At 42.0% G+C, this 18759-nt stretch overlaps 1 protein-coding gene across 1 annotated transcript in view; it reads right to left on the bottom strand.

Moving 5' to 3' along the window:
• LOC308655317 (retinal-specific phospholipid-transporting ATPase ABCA4) overlaps nucleotides 1-18759 on the bottom strand; it is a 159672-nt gene that overhangs the window by 128753 nt on the left and 12160 nt on the right. The window contains exons 5-6 of the mRNA XM_081305329.1: nucleotides 17442-17569; nucleotides 9613-9810 (exon numbers count right to left, since the gene is read on the bottom strand). Coding sequence (XP_081161455.1) covers nucleotides 9613-9810; nucleotides 17442-17569 — 326 coding nt within the window. The remainder of the gene's footprint in view (nucleotides 1-9612; nucleotides 9811-17441; nucleotides 17570-18759) is intronic.

The raw sequence follows: 18759 nt of genomic DNA, 5'->3' as shown, positions 1-18759 counted from the left end.
ACCAATGGTACAGAATAGAAGACACAGAGACTAATCCACAAAGTTACAACTATCTTATATTTGATAAAGGGGCTAAAAGCATGCAATGGAGGAAGGATAGCATCTTCAACAAATGGTGCTGGGAAAATTGGAAATCCATATGCAACAAAATGAAATTGAATCCCTTTCTCTCGCCATCCACAAAAATTAACTCAAAATGGATCAGGGAGCTAGATATCAAATCAGAGACACTGCGTCTGATAGAAGAAAAAGTTGGCTACGATCTACAAATTGTGGGGTCGGGCTCCAAATTCCTTAATAGGACACCCATAGCCCAAGAGTTAACAACCAGAATAAACAAATGGGACTTACTTAAACTAAAAAGTTTTTTCTCAGCAAGAGAAACAATAAAAGAGGTAAATAGAGAGCCTACATCCTGGGAACAAATCTTTACCCCCCACACCTCTGATAGAGCCCTAATATCCAGAATGTACAAAGAACTCAAAAAATTAAATAATAAGATAACAAATAACCCAATTAACAAATGGGCCAAGGACCTCAACAGACACTTCTCAGAGGAGGCCATACAATCAATCAACAAGTTCATGAAAAAATGCTCACCATCTCTAGCAATCAGAGAAATGCAAATCAAGACCACCCTAAGATACCATCTCACTCCAGTAAGATTGGCAGCCATTATGAAGTCAAACAACAACAAGTGTTGGCGGGGATGTGGGGAAAAAGGTACACTTGTACACTGCTGGTGGGGCTGCAAAATGGTGAGGCCAATTTGGAAAACAGTATGGAGATTCCTGGGAAAGCTGGGAATGGAACCACCATTTGACCCAGCTATTGCACTTCTCGGACTATTCCCTGAGGACCTTAAAAGAGCGCACTATAGGGATACGGCTGCATCAATGATTATAGCGGCACAATTCACAATAGCTAGACTGTGGAACCAACCTAGATGCCCTTCAATAGATGAATGGATAAAGAAAATGTGGCATCTATACACAATGGAATATTATGCAGCACTAAGAAATGACAAAATCATAGAATTTGCAGGGAAATGGATGGCATTAGAGCAGATTATGCTAAGTGAAGCTAGCCAAGCCCTAAAAAACAAATGCCAAATGTCTGCTTTGATATAAAGAGAACAACTAAGAACAGAACAGGAAGGAAGAGCATGTGGAAAAGACTACAGATAACAAAGACGAATGGGGGGAGAGAAACGGAGAGAGAAGGGAAAGCATATGGAAATGGTAGGAGACCTTCAAGGATACATAAAATTACAAGAGGCTATGAGGGGCAAGGGGGAGGGAAAAAAAAAGGGAGAGAATTGAACAACAGCAGGGGAGATAGAGAGGGAAGATGGGAGGGGAGGGGAGGGGAGGGGTGATAGTAGGGGTTAGGAAAGGTAGCAGAATACAACAGACACTAATATGGCATTATGTAAAAATGTGAATATGTAACAGATGTGATTCTGCAATCTATATTTGGGGTGAAAATGGGAGTTCAAAACACAATTTGAGTCTAATGTATGAAAGATGATATATCATGAGCTATGTAATGCTTTAAATAATCAATAAAAAATTAAAAAAAAAAAAAGCCCAACCTCCTAATACCATCATCTTGGGGATGAGAATTTAACACAGGAATTTGGGGAGCACATTCAGACCACAGCAAGGCTTCTGCTGCATTTTCAGAGGAATCTAAGAGTTATCTAAGAGTCCTGAAAAATCAAAGACATTGCTATGGTTTGGATCTGGAATGTTCCCCAAAGATTTGAGTACTTGAAGGATTGGTCTCCAAAGTTGCAGTGTACAGAGGTGGGTTTTTAAGAAAATTATTGGGTCATGAAGGCTCTAATTTTATGGTGGATTAATCCATCATTGCTCATGGACTATTGGGAGGTGGAGGAAACTGTAGGAAGGAGGATAGGTCACTGTGGATGTGACCTGCAAAGATTTTTCTTGCAGCTGGCCCACTCTCTCTTTCTTTCTGCTCCCAGTTACCATAAGCTGGGCAGGCCCTTCCACCATGATGTTCTGCCTCACTTCAGGCCCAAAGCAATGAGCCAGCCAGCCCTGCACTGAAACCTCTGAAACTGTGCTTTAAAATAAATCTTTCCTTCTCTAAGTTGTTCCTGTCAAGTATTTTGGTCACAGCAATGAAAAACAGACCACTGACATGAAACATAAGCAAGACCACAAGAATAAAGTTCTCATCTGTCTATTCCATAAATATTGCTCAGCACTGAATGCCGAGGCTCTATCACTGTGAGAGATGGATGCCTGTTTTCCCAATTCTGCTAACGGTGATAATGCCTGGCTAAAAACTCTATTTCCCAGACTCCCTTGTGTACAGGTGGGCATGGGGCACAATTCTGATTAGTACACTGTCACAGGATGGTGTGTTAAAGGTGTGCCCTAGCCTTCGCCCTGCCTGGAACATGGGATGGACTAGGAGAGGTACAGCAGATAGTGTGAGAGCTCCAGGTGCCTGAAGGAAATGCAGAGGAGCCTGGTTCCTGAGGAAGTCTCTGGAGCTTCCTTGTCACTCCTGGGTTACCCACCACAGGACTGTGCTTGGAAATGGAAACAAAATTCATTTTTTCCAGTATTTTGTTTGAGCTGATTACACTTTTGAACTGATGTGATCACACATTTGACAAATACAAATTCAGTGTCTGCTATGTGCAGGTGTTGGGGACATAGTGATGAACAAAACAAAAGCCTCTCTTCATGGAGCTTCACTTCAAGAATGTTGCTCATGTACCCTCAGCCTTCCCACCACTGGGACCACACTGCCAATATGCTCTTGCTTCACAAATGGGAAAGAGTCTTTTTCTAATCCCTTATCCCTCTGTAGCCACACTCTTCCTCCTCCACCTGTTCTTTATACATTCCTTGTAAGCATAAGCCATACTTGGTGACTTCACTTCCTTAGCAACACTTCTCTATCCTTACCTTCACCATTCTACCAAGAGGCTTTAACAGAACCCCCAATTTCCGCCTGGGGTTTAAGTCCACTGAATATTTTTGCTTCTTTTTTTGGTACTGGCAAATGAACCCAGGGTACTTTACACTGGGTCACATCTCCAATCCTTTTTATTTTTGAGACAGGGTCTTGCTAAATTGCTGAGGCTGGCCTCAAACTTGCTATCTTCCTGCCTCACCTGCCCTATTTTTGCTTTTAGTCTGTTGAGGCCTCTGCTTTTCTTGACACTTTTGATTACATTGCCATCTGTGACACTGTTTTTGACTGCTTTTTTTGCTCCTCCTTGGCCTTTCCTATGAACTCCTCTACCTTCATCTTCCCACTATGAGCCGAGTTCCCTGAGGACCTGCAACCCTCACACTGCACTATCTCCCTACTTAAGAATGAGTAGTCTTATTCCCTTTATTATTGAATCTGCCACCTTTTTATTGACAACTTCTAAACCTGCTCCTCCAGCCCAGACTTCTTCCCATAGCCTTGGCCTTATGTATCCACTGCCTGCTGGTCTTTGGGATCCAACACATCCCATACTGATCACATTGTCTTTTCCAAACCAGTTTTCATTCCTGCTGGCACTAATTTCTTCCCAGAAGGCAGCACTGATTCTTCGCCATCCCATCCCATTGCCCAAACCTCTAGCTTGGGAATCTAGGAGTTGGTGCTGGGTCTGAGTGTGGGGCAGATGAGCCCTCAGATTGCAAAGAGGGGAGCCAAGGGACATGTGAACGACTGTGCTAGGAGGAAGTTTGATTCAATGACCACAGTCCAAAGAAGTTCTGAAGAGAAAAAAAAAAAAAAGGTCCTATGTGGGAGACCAACCTCGAACATGACGGAGTTAACTCCCCTGCTGGGAGATGTGGCATCAGGCACCCATGCTGCTAGACTGCCCCACTCTTCTAGGGTTCAAGTGACTCTGTCTTCGTGCCCGGGCATGTCTTCCTACAGCCCCATGGGTGGAGCTATGCTCACCTGTTCCTTTGTAATATTACCCCTTGCCCTGTTTAGGATAGAATGTTCCATGGAAGTGCCTTGTGTGTGTACCCTTCTCTTACTGTGCCCTTGGGTTGGCCTACCTAGATGTCAGTCAACCTGCTGACAGTGGACATCAGAAGATAGACTCAGCCCCCTGAAACTTGACCCCTTGCCTCATCTGAATAGCTTCTCCTCAATAAAAGGGGTCAATGTATTCTCTCTCTCTCTTTCTTCGGACCCTTAAGGTCAGAGGAACCCTCACAGCGACCCCAAAAAAAGTCTCTTGTGTGGTTATTTTGTGAAGCCCAGTTAGCCCAGTTTACCTGGAGTGACCCCTGAGCCTTTTAGTCTCGAACAGAAACCCGGCAGTCCTAAAGGCTTGGAGGGCCAGGAGGGGCCAGGAATCCAGAGGCAGAGAAATAAAGGAATCATCACACTCATGTGTCCAAGCAGGTTGGACATTAAATCAGTCACAAGTTCCTGCTCTTTCAGTTACTTTCTCTTCTTTCGGAGTTTGTTGTCTGCCCTTCTCACTTGACTGTGAGCTAGAGACTGTTCATGACTATGTTTTGCCTGTGTGTACGTCTTTAACCCATCCTCTCTTTCACTGGGAGGGAACACCCTGAGTGCAAGGCCATGGGCACAATATAAGCTTAAAATTATGTCCTACAACCAAGTCAGCATATTGGAAATCACCAATGTCTCTATCTATTCACATCTCTTTTTATGTACATATTTGCATATACACACAGTTTTTTTAAGGCTCCAAATATTGTTTTTGAAATTATATGGCATCCTATAACTCATTTAGTGAGTGAATCTGTTATGATTTCTCAGCAGTCATTATAAATACTTGGGAATGTGTATAATGTGGGAAAACCTGAACTTTAAACTGAATTTTGAATTTCACATTTAATGAGTACCAAATTTAACAATAAAGTTAACTAACATTACCTTTCTTAAACAATGTATTGTTCCCTAAAGCAAAGGAGGACAATAAAATACCATGTCCCTGGATGCTCCATTTTTCTTTCCCCAAATCTAGCCAAAATAAGGGAACAATGAGATCAAGCGTGGGATGGGAAGTCCAGATACATATTATCTTTGAGGACATGGGCTTTCTCTAGGCACACTGGGAACTAGAGCAAGTTAGTGTTATCTGTAGAAGTTACTTTTTGCACGTACAATAGGACAGTTGCTCCCTGTGATGCTGTTCCTATAAGCAAACTTAGCAAGCTAATGCTGGTGATGTCACTGATTCTGCCACTCAAGATATAAACCCCTTTCAGAGTGGGGACAGGCATGGAACTGAGAATATTTTGGAAAGAATACATGTCACTCAACCAGTCACGGTGGACAGAACACTGTGAGTAGACATTGCTTGGCTATACACTGTGAGGGAATAGAAGCTGTCCACCTTTTGCCACCGAATTCTTCGTGGTGCAGTCACTGATCTCGTTAGCTTAACCTAATAAACCACAAGTCTCCTATACCGTCTCTGGGTACTTTTTTTGGCTTTCCCACAACTTAGCACAACTGGACTGTGAATGAGATAAACATGCAATTTAATATTTATTAAATTTACTTCTAAAGCTTTTTCTTTGTATTTTGGAGCCAATTTTTCTTTTAATTTCAAGTCTCAAACATTTTTTATAGGTTTCTGCAAAGCTTATGGCCATAAGGCACTATACCTAATACTTTAGGGACCAAGGGATTAAACAGCCACCCCCACCCATCCTCACTCCACCTCAACTGGAAAGAATCAACTTATCTGAAACCACTTCTCCTCATCCAGAAGGCATTCCCTCATCACCCTCTGCTTCCTGCCTCCTTCCCCATGGATAAGGTGCTCCTCCTAGCTGCTCCTATAATTAATTCTTACCACATTTATTTATCACTTTTATATCAGTTTGCTATTATTTTTTAATGTATCTATCTTCCAGCTAAACTGTAGGCTCAGTAAGTGTAGGAATGGATTTATTTTGTTTTCATCTTCAGAGCATGTACACAGTAAGTCCTCAATGAATATGTGTTGTATTCATGAATAAATAAACAATGATCTAGTAGAAAAGAGACAGAATCTATTGAGATGAGAGCTTCCATGAGAAGTATCTCTACTAGGTGTGATGGTGTCTTTCAGGGAGGCAGCAGGTGGTTGCACCTAAGGACATGAAGGTGACATTTGAGCTGAGACAAACTGATAATTGTGAGGTGAGGGCAGTGTCTGTGGACTGAAGGGGAAAGCCAGGAATTCTAGGTGGAGAGAAAAATGTGAAGAGAGCCAACAAGAGAGTGAGACTAGAGAGAGCCAGATAAGAACAAGTCCAGGAATTGGGGGGAGAGTGGATGGGGGAGGGGGCACAGCTCAAGATGCATTTTTGTGTCTAGTTAACACTTCCTTTTTTTTTTTTTTTTTTGGTACCAGGGATTGAACCCAGGGGCACTTAAATTCTGGGCCACATCCCAGCCTTTTTTATTTTTAAAAATCTGAAATAGTCTCACTAGACTGCTTGCAGCCTTGATACGTTGCTGAGGCTGTCTTTGAACCTGTGATCTTCTTGCCTCAGCCTCCTAAGCCCCTGGGATTACAGGCATGTTCTATCACACACAGCTAATGCTTTCTTTTTGACCTTGTCAATTGTTTAATAATATTCATTAATCAAATATTTACTAAGCTCTAGCTATGTGCCTGGAACACTGGCTGCAATTGTCTTCCCAGTTCACTTCAGTGGAGATAATAAATAAAGAGAGTTTCATACTCACTCTTCATTTGAGATACCACTTACATCTCAGAAGGGTATCAAACCCCAAGAGCCTTCTACTTGTACTTGTTTACCAGTGTTCTGGCTGGGATTGGTACATATTATAAAATAACTTTCCCAGAGCTCTTTTAATTCCTTCCATCATTATCTATTTAAATTTATAAGAATTGCTCCTGCCAAAAGAGTCAAAAAAAAAAAAAAAAACAACCCAGAAGAGACTGCAAGTTCATTTAAATGACAATGTGGAAACATTTCTGGATAAAAGGCCATAGACCAAAATGGCAAATATCATCACCCCCCCCACACACACAACTTCCTACACCAACAAGTTCTGTGAATTTTCCAAATAACAATCTTTCCTTGTCCCCACTGAGCTCAGTACTGCCAACCCAAGGTCAAGGTCTTATTAGACCTCTTATGGAAGATGGGATATACAAATAGGGCTGTGGAAGTCATAGTGTCCATCAATTGCAGTTGGTTTGAACAGTCCCTGAGCCTTGATCTTGTATGAAGAAATTGATACGAGGCCCTCAAAGGTAGGAAGAAGATTTTTGTCTCCATGAAGCCTCTGTTTTGGTTCTTCAGAAACTAAAAAATGCTTCTTCTTTGGGGTTATGTAATATTTTTTACATATGCAGAATAAATCATATAAGCTCCTAAAAAGTCTTGGCATTTGCTGATGCTTTGGATCAGATGCAACACCATCAGCACATAGAAAGAACATCTTAGGAGTTGAATTTTTTTTTGTTTGATTTACTTTCTCTGATTCAAAGATAATCTAAAAGCAGTATTAATTTTTAATACAAAGGAAATTAGGTAGCCTCAAGTTAAAAATGTCTGTATATGATGACATAGTTTCTGAAAGGTTCTAGAGCTGGGGATGGGTGGTTGTCTTGAAAACACCCAGACAAGAGGTAAAGAGCAGACAGCTGAAGACAGAGTGCTGGGCTGCTGGGTTAAGCTCTGGGCTGCTGCTGCAGGAAGCCCAGATTTATCCAGGAGGGAAGTTGTTGCCGGGCAACTGGGAGAATGTGGCTCTGAAGCATGTTTGTTGCAACCTGACAGTTGTTAAGCATCAGATGAGAAGAGAGGAAGCTGCCTTAGTAGGGAGGGGGCAACCAGAAGGGGTGCCCTGAGTGCTAGGAAATGCGTCATGAGTGGAGAATTCCGACTCAGTCACTGGGAGGGGTGGGGGGATATGCCCAAACTGTCTCTACTGGGGGAGGTCACTGAGACATACTGTCTCCCCACTCTGAACCAGAGGGTGGGCTCTGGGGTATGTGAATAGACAAGTGATGGGACTCTTTTGGCTCAATAAGAAACTAGGCATTTTTCTCTCACAGGGACTTCTGTCCTGGTATCTGTGGCTGATGAAAGCAAAACTGAGTTTGGAATCTAGAGTCAGTTTAAGGCCACTCCATGAGAGAGACCACCCCCTAGTCTGAGAGGATCACAGAAATGAGCCAAGGGGCCCCCAGGAAAGTAGGCACATTCTTGCTTTGATAAGAACAAAATGGTTTTGGTTTCAAAGTATTTTTCCATCTCTTCCCTAATGTGAATCTCGTACATGTGTAGAGCAGGTCTTATTGTCTAAATTTTACAAATGGGGGATGGAATCCCCTTTGAATGACAGCAAGTTAGCTGTCAGCTCAGAGCCAGGAAACAGTCTCCAGGCCACTGGCAAATGTTGATGTGCCCCAGTGGGCTGCCCAGCACTCTGATCTCACTAAGGGTCCCATGCTCAGGGGAAGATGCTGACGACTTTATAAAGAGAATTAAGGAAGACTCTGTAGCTATATTGAGACCTTTTAGGAAAAGATACATATTAATAGTATGTACTAAATATTTTCTTTTTGAGAGAGAGAGAGAGAGAGAGAGAGAGAGAGAGAGAGAGAGAGAGTTAGTTTTTACGCTTCCGCTTGAGCCACATCCCCAGCCTGGTAGTAAAGAAATTTTAATGCAGAAGCTCCTAACCTGGAGTTGGCTTCAGTGGCCTCTGTGTGTCCTGTGGGAACTTAACATTCCCTAAGAAAAGGGTCTAGCACTGGTGTCAGAGTATCTTTTTCTATAAATTTATAAAGTATTATACTTATATAGATGAATAATAGGGCTAAGAAAGGTTCAATATCTTGCCCACAATCACAGAAGTCAAACCAGGCCTTCTTCTTTCTTTTTTTTTTGGGGGGGGGTACCAGAGATTGAACTCAGGGGCACTTGACCACTGAGCCACATACCCAGACTTTTTTGTATTTTACTTAGAGACAGGGTCTAAGTTGCTTAGTGCCTCACTAAATTGCTGAGGCTGCCTTTGAACTCACAATCCTCCTACCTCAGCCTCCTGAGCTGCTGTGTGCTGCCACCATGCCCACCTCCTTTTTTTTTTTTTTTTTTTTTGGTACCACAGATTGAACCCAGGAATACTTAACCACTGAGCAATATCCCCAACCATGACAGGATCTTGTTAAGTTGCTTAGAGCCTCACTATGTTGCTAAGGCTGGCTTTGAACTGGTGATCCTCCTGTCTCAGTCTCCTGAGTCGCTGAGATTACAGGTGTGCAACACCAAACCTGGCTTCTTTCTTAACCACATTGCTACAGGTGTTGGGGAGCACTCAGCCCACATTTGGAATAAACACACACCTAATGCTGAAGCTCCTATGACTCCTGGATCACTAGGCCAATGTTCTAAAAATCATACTGGTCAAGATTTCTTGGGCTCCTGGAACTTGGAGCTTCCTCCAGGCTTGTTCTGAACACTGGGTTCACACCTCCACCAGTGTCAATTCATGTTGGTGTGCCCCAGTGGGCTGCCCAGCACTCTGATCTCACTAAGGGTCCCATGCTCAGAGGGGATGCTGAGTCCCAGATGCTGCCTGTCCCAAGAATCACCCTTCCCTTACCACATGGAAGAGCTTGAAGAAGTCCACATTGGCATACAAAGTGTCTTCTATCCACTGTAGGGTGCCCTGGGAGAGGGAACACAGGGCGTCACGCACAGCCCATGCCCCATGACGCTGGCCAAAGATGATGAAACGCTCTAGGAGGGCTTCATTGCAGGCGATGTCCTTCAGCACCAGGTCTGGGACTCCATGAGCAAACTGCAGGGGAGAGAGGCAACACTGAACTCTCCTGGTGGTAGGAAATCACTGCTCCCCCCCCCCACTCAAAGATGCCCACATTCTAATCCAAGGGACCAGTGAATATATTATATTCTAATACAAACGGAATTAAGATTGCCAATGGATTAAGTTTGCTAATTAGCTGCCTAACTAGATCAGCAGGTTATTTTGATTTATCTGGTTGGGTCCAATATAATCCTTGAAACATGGTAGGAGATAGAATAAACAGTGTCAGAAGAATGTGAGATAGGCTTGGTGGGCCACTGCTGGCCTTGCAGATTGAGGGGGACCACAAGCCAAGGAACATGGACAGTGTCTAGATGCTGGAAAAGGTAAGAAATTAGATTTTCCTTTAGATCCCCGGTAAAGGATGTAGACCTCCTGGTACCTTGACTCTCATATTTCTCTCCTCTAGAATCATAAGAAAATATTTTGGTGTTGTTTTAAACCACTAAATTTGTGGTGCTTTGTTTCAGCAGCAATAGAAAATCCAGACATTCCCCCCAAGCCTCACTTTATTAGAGAAAGTTTTAAAATATAAGAGATCCCCTTCTCTGCACATGATGCCAAGGTGCCATATAGACCTCCCCCGAGGAGTCATGAGAAGACACTTGTGGTGGTTCTCACTAAATCTATCACAGAAAAACACCAGATGCCCAGTGAAATTTGAATTTTGGGTGAATAATAAGTAATTTTAGTATATAAGTGTGTCCCAAATAGGGTCTAAATGGAATGTAATTATGCTTGAGTTCTTTTTTTTTAATCATTTATCTGATTTAACTGGTTATCCATTTTTGGATCCGTGACCCCCAAGGCCTGTGTATCTCACCACCCCCACCATGGACAGTGACTCCTGAAACATCATGCCCACGTTGGCCTCCAGAGGCTAAAGGGCCAAGAGAAGGACATCAACCATGGTCAGAGGCCTTGGCCACCCAGCACAGTGCCTGGCCTCCTGGATCCACTGCAGTGAACAAGACCTTGAGGGTCATGAACAAATAAGACTGTCTGGGCACTGCAGTCTCCTTATGTCTTCCAGTTACATGGTTCTCTGGCAGAGCAGGTCCAGCTTTGCCACCTGCTGCATAGGGACCGTCAGACCCCACCTGGAAAAGCCTGGTCCCTACACAAAGTGTAAATCACTGCTGATGGTGGATCAGCTCTCTACTCCCTCACCTAGTGACAGGCTGCGTGTGCCCACAGAGCCTTCCTGCTTTGCCCACAGCCACTTCTCTCATCTCTAATTCCAGAGGCTAAAACATTGCAAGATGGAGGGTATCAATCAACTCATTTTGTCCAAGCCTCTCATATTCCCAAGGAGGAAGTGAAGGAAGACGAATCAAGTGACTTGAGAAACTCACATAGCCAGCCAGAGAGAAAACTGGGACACCATGAAGGTCCCACTCATTGGTCACTCTCTCTCTCTCAATGCCCACTCACTGGCTTCTTACTGTGCAGCCACCAGAAGAGTGAATGGGATGAATAAGGCCAATTTCTGCCTCTTAGAGGCTCTCCAACTAGCTATACAGGCAACTATACAGGCATCTAAATAGCAGAAATGCCAGATTAAACACAGTTAAACCAGCACACAGAGGAGGGATAGTTAAGTAGAGCTAGGAAAGGCTTTCAGTGCTTATTAAATCTTCACTGTATCAGGTATTGTCAAAAGCCATACCTGGGTTGCAAGTGGGTGACCACACATGGAAGCCTAGCGGATAGAAACATCTGGTGTCTGGGAATGACCAGTGGATATTTCCTCTGGTCAACTGCTCAGGGACACTGTGAATTTCTATCGGGCTCTGCCATGGTCCACACTGCACCTGAGATGGGTGTGATGTGAGAAGATGCCAATCAACCTGCTGACTGCAAAACACCACAAAGCAAGACTTGGTCCTTGAAACCTTATCCCTGGCTTTGATATACCCCCTTAATAAACCACCTGAGCCATCTTTTCTATGTCTAGTTTCAGCACTCATGTGGACTAGATCTATCAGGAGCTTCGCTTTTGTAAATATATTTTGGCCATTTATGTTTTGTTATTCACTAATTATTTGAGACTTTTAAGTTTTAGAGTGGCTACATCATCCTGGGCAGGAAGAAGAATCCCCCAAAGAGACACTGGCTGTGGCCCCGTAATGATGATGCTCAACATGGACCAGACCCAGGAATGAATTCAAAGTAAGCAGAGACTTGGTTAAATGGGGTCTGATCCCCTGCAGATTCAGAAGATAGAAATTAAGTTAAGCAACACCCACCTCAAAGAAATTGATGGTACACTGCAATCTAGAGCAGGGAGGTGGGAAAGTTCATTTTGATACTCTGATATAAAACGGAAGCAAATCTCTTGCAGAAAAGGTCTATCTACTCAAAATCCTTATTAAAACAGAAATGGGGTGGGGGGAGAGACGCATTTTCTACTGCTTTCGGTAGTACTCTAACAATTTAAACTGAGCGGGCAAATTCCCCGCAGCACCTCCCACTGCATCCTTACAGACCGCTAAGATAGAGCAATCTAACTTAAAGGCATAACCCAGTTGAACTCTAATCACGCAAATTTAGAATGCTGGGACCGACAGAAGGCTCTAACCGCGGATTCCAGCAAGGTCTGTAACCTACATGAGGTGGGCCAGCAGTGTCTCTGTCTCTTTGGTACCTGCAAAAAGGATGGCAACTCTAACTTGGGTACCAAACACAACCTACTTTGATTTATCCTGACCGGTGATTGGTCCATTGCTAGCTAAAGCCCCCCTTTGGGTTGGAAATTATTTGCTGTGTGGGCCTGTGCACACACAGGAAGAAATCTATCCACAGTTGCAGGGACAGCTACTGCTCCCTGCCAACAATGTCTGCCTTCTGTCTGGGCTGGGCTGCTAACCCAAAGAGGAGACAAAACGCCGCCGCCGCCGCCCACCAGTAGTGCTGAGGTTTGCAGCAAGGAGTCAGCAAAAGGCAGGGACATCCAACCTAAAAAGCCTCGTGACTGTGCCGCAGAGGGGATAGAGTCGGGAGGCGCTGATGGGACGAAACAAAGCAGGGCAAATCGAGCGCTGGCCGCGGAAGCTAGACGCATAACAGCGGCGGCAGCAACGGCATTGACCCGGAGGATGCTGAGGGTGGCCAGAGACACGGGCGCTTGCCCCTTCGTTGGCCGGGACAGCAATGGCGGCTCACCGGGCCCATGAAAAAGGCAGTCATAGCTCAGATAGCTTCCAGCCTGACAAAAGCTGCCGGTATTTTAACTTCAGATAGGCGAACATGGGAGGCACTCGAGGGGTGGGGACCCCAGAGCTTCAGGCAGAATTTCAGGTAACATGGAAAACACGGGGAAATAGCTCTGGTCACGCGACCGCAGCGTCATGGCGCATCCCTTCAAGCCCCGCCTCCCGGCCTTCCTCTGGCTTCTTCTTGGTTCCTCCCGCCCACCCCTAGGGCGGGACTTCCGCCCGCCCTCTAGCGTTGCGGAACCTGTACCTCACCGCATTGCTGTTTCTCACAAGCAAACACCCAGCTAGAAGTTACTCTTTCGTTGACGAGGGATTTTCTTTACAGACAAAATGCAAGCCAATGAACTCCTGCGTCTTTAATAGTGGCCTTGTTCTTAATTCTTTCCGGATGCTGAGTTGAATAAACTAATTTCTAATCCCATTAACCAGGTTTCTCCAAGAAACTTGATTTCCCATTCTCTCTACAGCTGTGCTACTAAGGAAGAGTTGCAAAAAATTATTACGTTTTCTCACACATTATTTTTTGTTTTCTCACACATTATTTTTCTTTTTAGAGATACTAGAGGTAAATTTGACCATTATGAGAACAAAAGCCGGCAATCTAAAATGTTTAATCTCACAACGTTCTGATGATGGCCAAAGTTTTTATTCTTATGATTTCTAAATATGTAAACACAATGATTAAATATGTATATGCACAAAAATTCTATTTTAACTGCATTAATGTCAAAGTTTGCATAGATAAAAGAGTGCACTCATAATATTTAAACTAAAATAAAATGGATCCAAATACTTTTAAGTCACATGACTTAATAAGGTTCAATTTAAGGTGGCTGGTTAAATTTTAAAAAGTATATCTTCACTTCTCAATACATATTTTTCCAGCTGGTTAAGTAATCTATATAATCTTTAATTCATAGGGTAATTATCAGATGTCTATTCTAATAATTTTCCTTCCACAGGAAATACATAACTCATTATGTACATTTACCTGATGCCCTTCTTCAAAGATAAATAATATTAAATTCATGGTAAGTGTAATTCATTATATAAATGTCTATTTCAAAAGATACTTAGTAACTTACAAAGCTAAAATGCAACTATCGAGTAATCTTAACTCGGAACTATTGTTTAGATTTTCATAAAGTAGTAAACAGATATAATTCTATGTACAAAGGTGTCTAAAAATTTTAGCTACATTTCCATTGAAATATTTTTCTTATTAAAATATAAAAATTTATCTAGATTCAAAGATTTACAGGAATTGTTTCAAAATGTAACCATAAAGAAGAAGTCTAGAAGGAAAGGAAAAAAAATTCTTCTACAGAAAGAAAAGAAAAATTGGAGAATCCTACAAGGAAGAAAGAAAACATCTCTGGGTAAAAAGATCTTTATGTATAGAAGACTTTAATGATAGAAAGAAAAAAGAATTTTCTCAATAGAGGAATCTTTGTATGATTATATACAGAAGGTCTAAATAGGTGATGTAGAATGTTTGAGTAAATAGAGAAAAGATTTGTGTGTGGCTAAATTGGTTATAAATACATAGGACAACCAATTAAAAATATTTGAGGCTTTTCCCTAAGAGCAAATATTCATATGCTTATATAAACAAAAATTTTAACCTGTATATTGAGATGACAAGAACTTCTTAAAGCATTAATCTACTCTCATTCCAATAGAATAATTACTTATGCCTAGTAAATTTTATTATTTAAAAAAGGACTAATTTTTAAGAAATTAAGATTCATACATTTTTGATTGAATGTTAATGTTTTCAAATACCACCTTGAGTTCTAAGTTTCAGACTTCTCTTTGAAAGCTAAAATTAATTGATTTAAAAACATCAATATAACTGCAATAATTATTACTAATTCTTCTATGTCAATTGTATCTCTGTTTCCTAAATATATGAATCCTTAAAATATAAGGTTTAAGAGAACATTTTACTAAACTAGTTTTTATAATGGTCTCTTACCAACTCATAATAATAACAAAATAATTAAAAATCTAATCATATGAATTATTCTTCTATAATTACATAAAGTAAACCATTATTACACTGAGAAGTAAGCTTAGCTATATTTTTAAAAGACAATTGAGAGACACTAGCTTATTTAAAGGGTAACATAATGTATAAAAATATTTTAACATCTTTTCTCAAGAAGGGATTAAAGATTCTCTTAATTTGTCCATTTCATATTTTAGATAGTTTATATTGACCCAAAGAATTACATACCAAAGTTTATAGACTGATATTTAAATAAAAAACTAAAATTAATTTCAAGATTAAAACATTTTATGTTACAAAAATTAAGAATTATACATAAGAATCTCTTAGGGTTCTATTGTTCATAGTTAACTGCTGTTGGCATCTAATTCATAGCCTTCTAAACTGTTTTCTATACACATAGATATTCATATTTTATATAAATATAGGATCATATTAGTATTTTCAAAATTTATATAATAATATACAACTGTATATATATGTATATGTATACATAAAGATTGTTTTGGCATAAGTCCCATAAGATGTCATTGCTGGGTCAATGCCATGTAAAATTTTAAAATGTTCTAAATAATTCACTAAATCACTGTCCTGAGCAATACTACCAATTTACTTTTACCCATCAATATTTTAAGTACTGATTCCCCATAATGAGATCATCATTAGATTTAATGATAATAATTTTTTTCCTGAATGGGGACATAAAAAGCTATTTACTGTTCTATTTTATTTTTTTATTATTAGTAATAAATGAATTTTTTTTCTTATGCTCACTAAACATATATAATTCTTATTCTAAAAAGATATCTATTTATGTCTTTTATACCTTTTAGAGGCCAATCATGCATTTGATAAAAGTTAAGCTTCCATTTATTATAATCCCTTTCCAAAACTCAATAATATTGGTTTTGACATGCCTAATAAGTGACTCTTGCCAATTTTTCCGGCCAACTAAAGATAGTAAGTCTCTTCTTTTTATTGAAATACTTGTACTATACGAGGCCATTGTATATAGTTTAAGGTTAATGATACTCTGACTTATATCAAAAAATATAAAATATATTAAACATAGTAAATTATTAAAATGCATGAAACAAATTTGGAGAGATATAGATCTGTAATAGGACTGTAGAAGAGGTTGCCTGGTACTAGGAAGAGAGCAGCCCAGAAAAGCAAAGATTGGCCCTTCTGTGGCCATCATCAGATTCTGTACCATAGGAAGAGTGACCTCAGTCCACAGAGACTGCACTGCCCATTCTCAGCAGGAGCTGAAGGTATTTCAGAGACTGCCTTCTCTTCAGGAGGGCTGCTCAAATACACCTTTCAGAAAGTGCTTCCCTGACCATCCCTCTTAAACTTCTCCCTCCTACACCCCTTCTGTCCCCTCCCTACAGCTCCTGACAAGCTGGAGACACATGACAGAGTCTCTGTGTCTGACTACCTCCTATCACCCCACTGGAATGTGAGCTCCTGAGCCAGGGGCTTTGCTTGCCTCCTTCACACTGTATTCTATGTCCCTACAAAGGTCCCTAAATATTTAATTAGGGAATGAATAGACCTCGGTTTCCTTAGCCCCTACAGGGGAGGTTGAGCCTCAGCTTCCTCCCAGTTATGAAAACCTGCTGAGCTTTAAATCTTGTGAGGTCATGTGTGTTTCAGATCTGGTGATAGGAATTCTGGTCATCTCAATGACCCCCAGGTATTTTTCCAAATATAGGGCATCAGTCATGGATGCTGAATGTGAAAGTGATAAACCCAGCCTAATTCCCTCTTAAGGTTGGGAGCCATCTTGCCACAAAGGCATAAAAAGTTAATTTTGGCTTTAGTATAAATTACTGCGATTTCTAAACTTGCTTGGAATGCCTGCCCGTGCCTTGAACTCACCCATGCCTGGCTTTTTCTGACCAGATAACAACCCTTTCCAAAACTTAAGTGGCGCCTCATAAATTCTGGCTCTCCCTGGCCAGATAACAACCCTCTCTGAAGCCCTAATGACATCTCATAAATTCTCATGTCGGGACCAGCTAAAATATTAACTAATTTTTGTATTATGCTTGTCACAATTTTGTTATCTGTAAGTTCTCAACACCCCCCACCCCTCCGTTTGTGTAACTTTCTGTGCTATAAAGTTATACTCCTAGAGGGCTGCAGGGCTGTCTTCTGTTCCCGTGGTTTTCGGAGAGAGAACAGCCCAGACCAGTTGGAATTATAAGCTTGCTTTAATTTGATTTCAATTGGAGTTGGTGGTCTTTTCTTTGCATCCTGGACTAACAAAAGCAAGAAAGAAAAGAAAAAGCAAAGATCTCCCTTGATTTTAGCAGGCACAGTGCTTACCCCTCCCCTCCAGAGACCACTGACCAAGGACACCCACTTACCTGTTCCACACGGACTTGGGAGTTGACCAGCAGGTGGACAACTGAGCTGGACAGGCCAATATTTTTAATAAGAAATAGAGTCAGTGTCTCTTCATCTTTCAGGATATCCTGAATGCGTATTCCTCGTCCTATGTATTAATGAGAAAAATAACAAGGTGTTGAAGGAGAGATGGGTCCAAAAAAAAGGAAACAGGTAGAGCTGGTGGGAAATGTTCTAACTTGGCACCCAGGGGAAGGCTCCATTCTTGGGTTCCCTGGGAGCAGTTGGAGGTCCATCCTCTTGCCTGTGGTCATCACCAACACAGTCACAGTATTTACTGTGGAAGCAGCTAGACAGAGTTCAGTGGGAAGGCACAGAAGGTGGGGAAGGGTAGCCCAGGGTGGGTGTCAGATGCTTTGTGGGGTTGGTGCAGACAGTGGCTCTCAACAGGGGGCGAGGGGTGGAGGAGGTAGAGCTGGGCAATTTTGTCCCTAGAGAATATTTGGCAATATCTAGAGATAAATTTAGTTGTCACAGCTGGGACAGCACTCATTCCACAATACATAGCACAATTCCTCCCCAAATAAAGAATTATATGTACCCCCTGCCCCGAATTTTAATGGTGCTGAGGTTGAGAAATCCTGGTCTAGGATTGGAGGACATAGGTCATTTGTCCACAATGTAGTTGTCATGGGGTAGAGGACCCTTCTTGGAGTTTCTGTACTCTCAGCTCAAGCTCCAAGCTCAGGACACTGGTGTGGACAAAGGGGTTGGGGTATGATGGGCAAGAAAGGCTTCAAGTGGAAAGAGGAGAGCCAGCCTCTTGATACTGTTGTTGGGTTTTTGTTTGTTTCTTGTTTTCCACTGGGGAGTAGAGACCCCTGAGGGAACCCCTCCATCCCTCCTCCCTGTTGTTGCTTCCTACCAGGGCATCCAGCTCCTCCTCTCTTCCTGTACGACCTCTGTGTCTGCATGGTGGCCACAGCCTGGCCTCCCCACCCTTTGCCTTTCCCTCACCATGCACCTTTCTTCTGCTGCACTTCACCCACAGCCACCCTTGGGCTCGTGTTCTCACCTCATCCTGCCTGGAAGCCTTCACAATCCTAAAGTTGAATATTTCACTCTCTAATTATCAATCCTTTCACCTTACTCATGTTCTTAGTCACTCAAACAGGGTCATGGAATGCACCGAGACCTCTATTCCCTGCTTTTCTATCCCCTTCCACTCCAGCTCCTCTCAGTACTCGTGACTTCTCAAGGATCTTTCTGCAGCCTGGGCCTGGTGCATATAGTACAATCACCTTCTTCAACCTCCTTGCCTCCTTGACCTCCTCTGGT

The sequence above is a fragment of the Spermophilus citellus genome (genome assembly GCF_964194105.1).
Source record: "Spermophilus citellus genome assembly, chromosome: 9".
Classification (NCBI taxonomy): Eukaryota; Metazoa; Chordata; class Mammalia; order Rodentia; family Sciuridae; genus Spermophilus; species Spermophilus citellus.
Note: the sequence above shows the minus strand (reverse complement) of the source record. Positions and strands in the feature narration are given on the sequence as shown.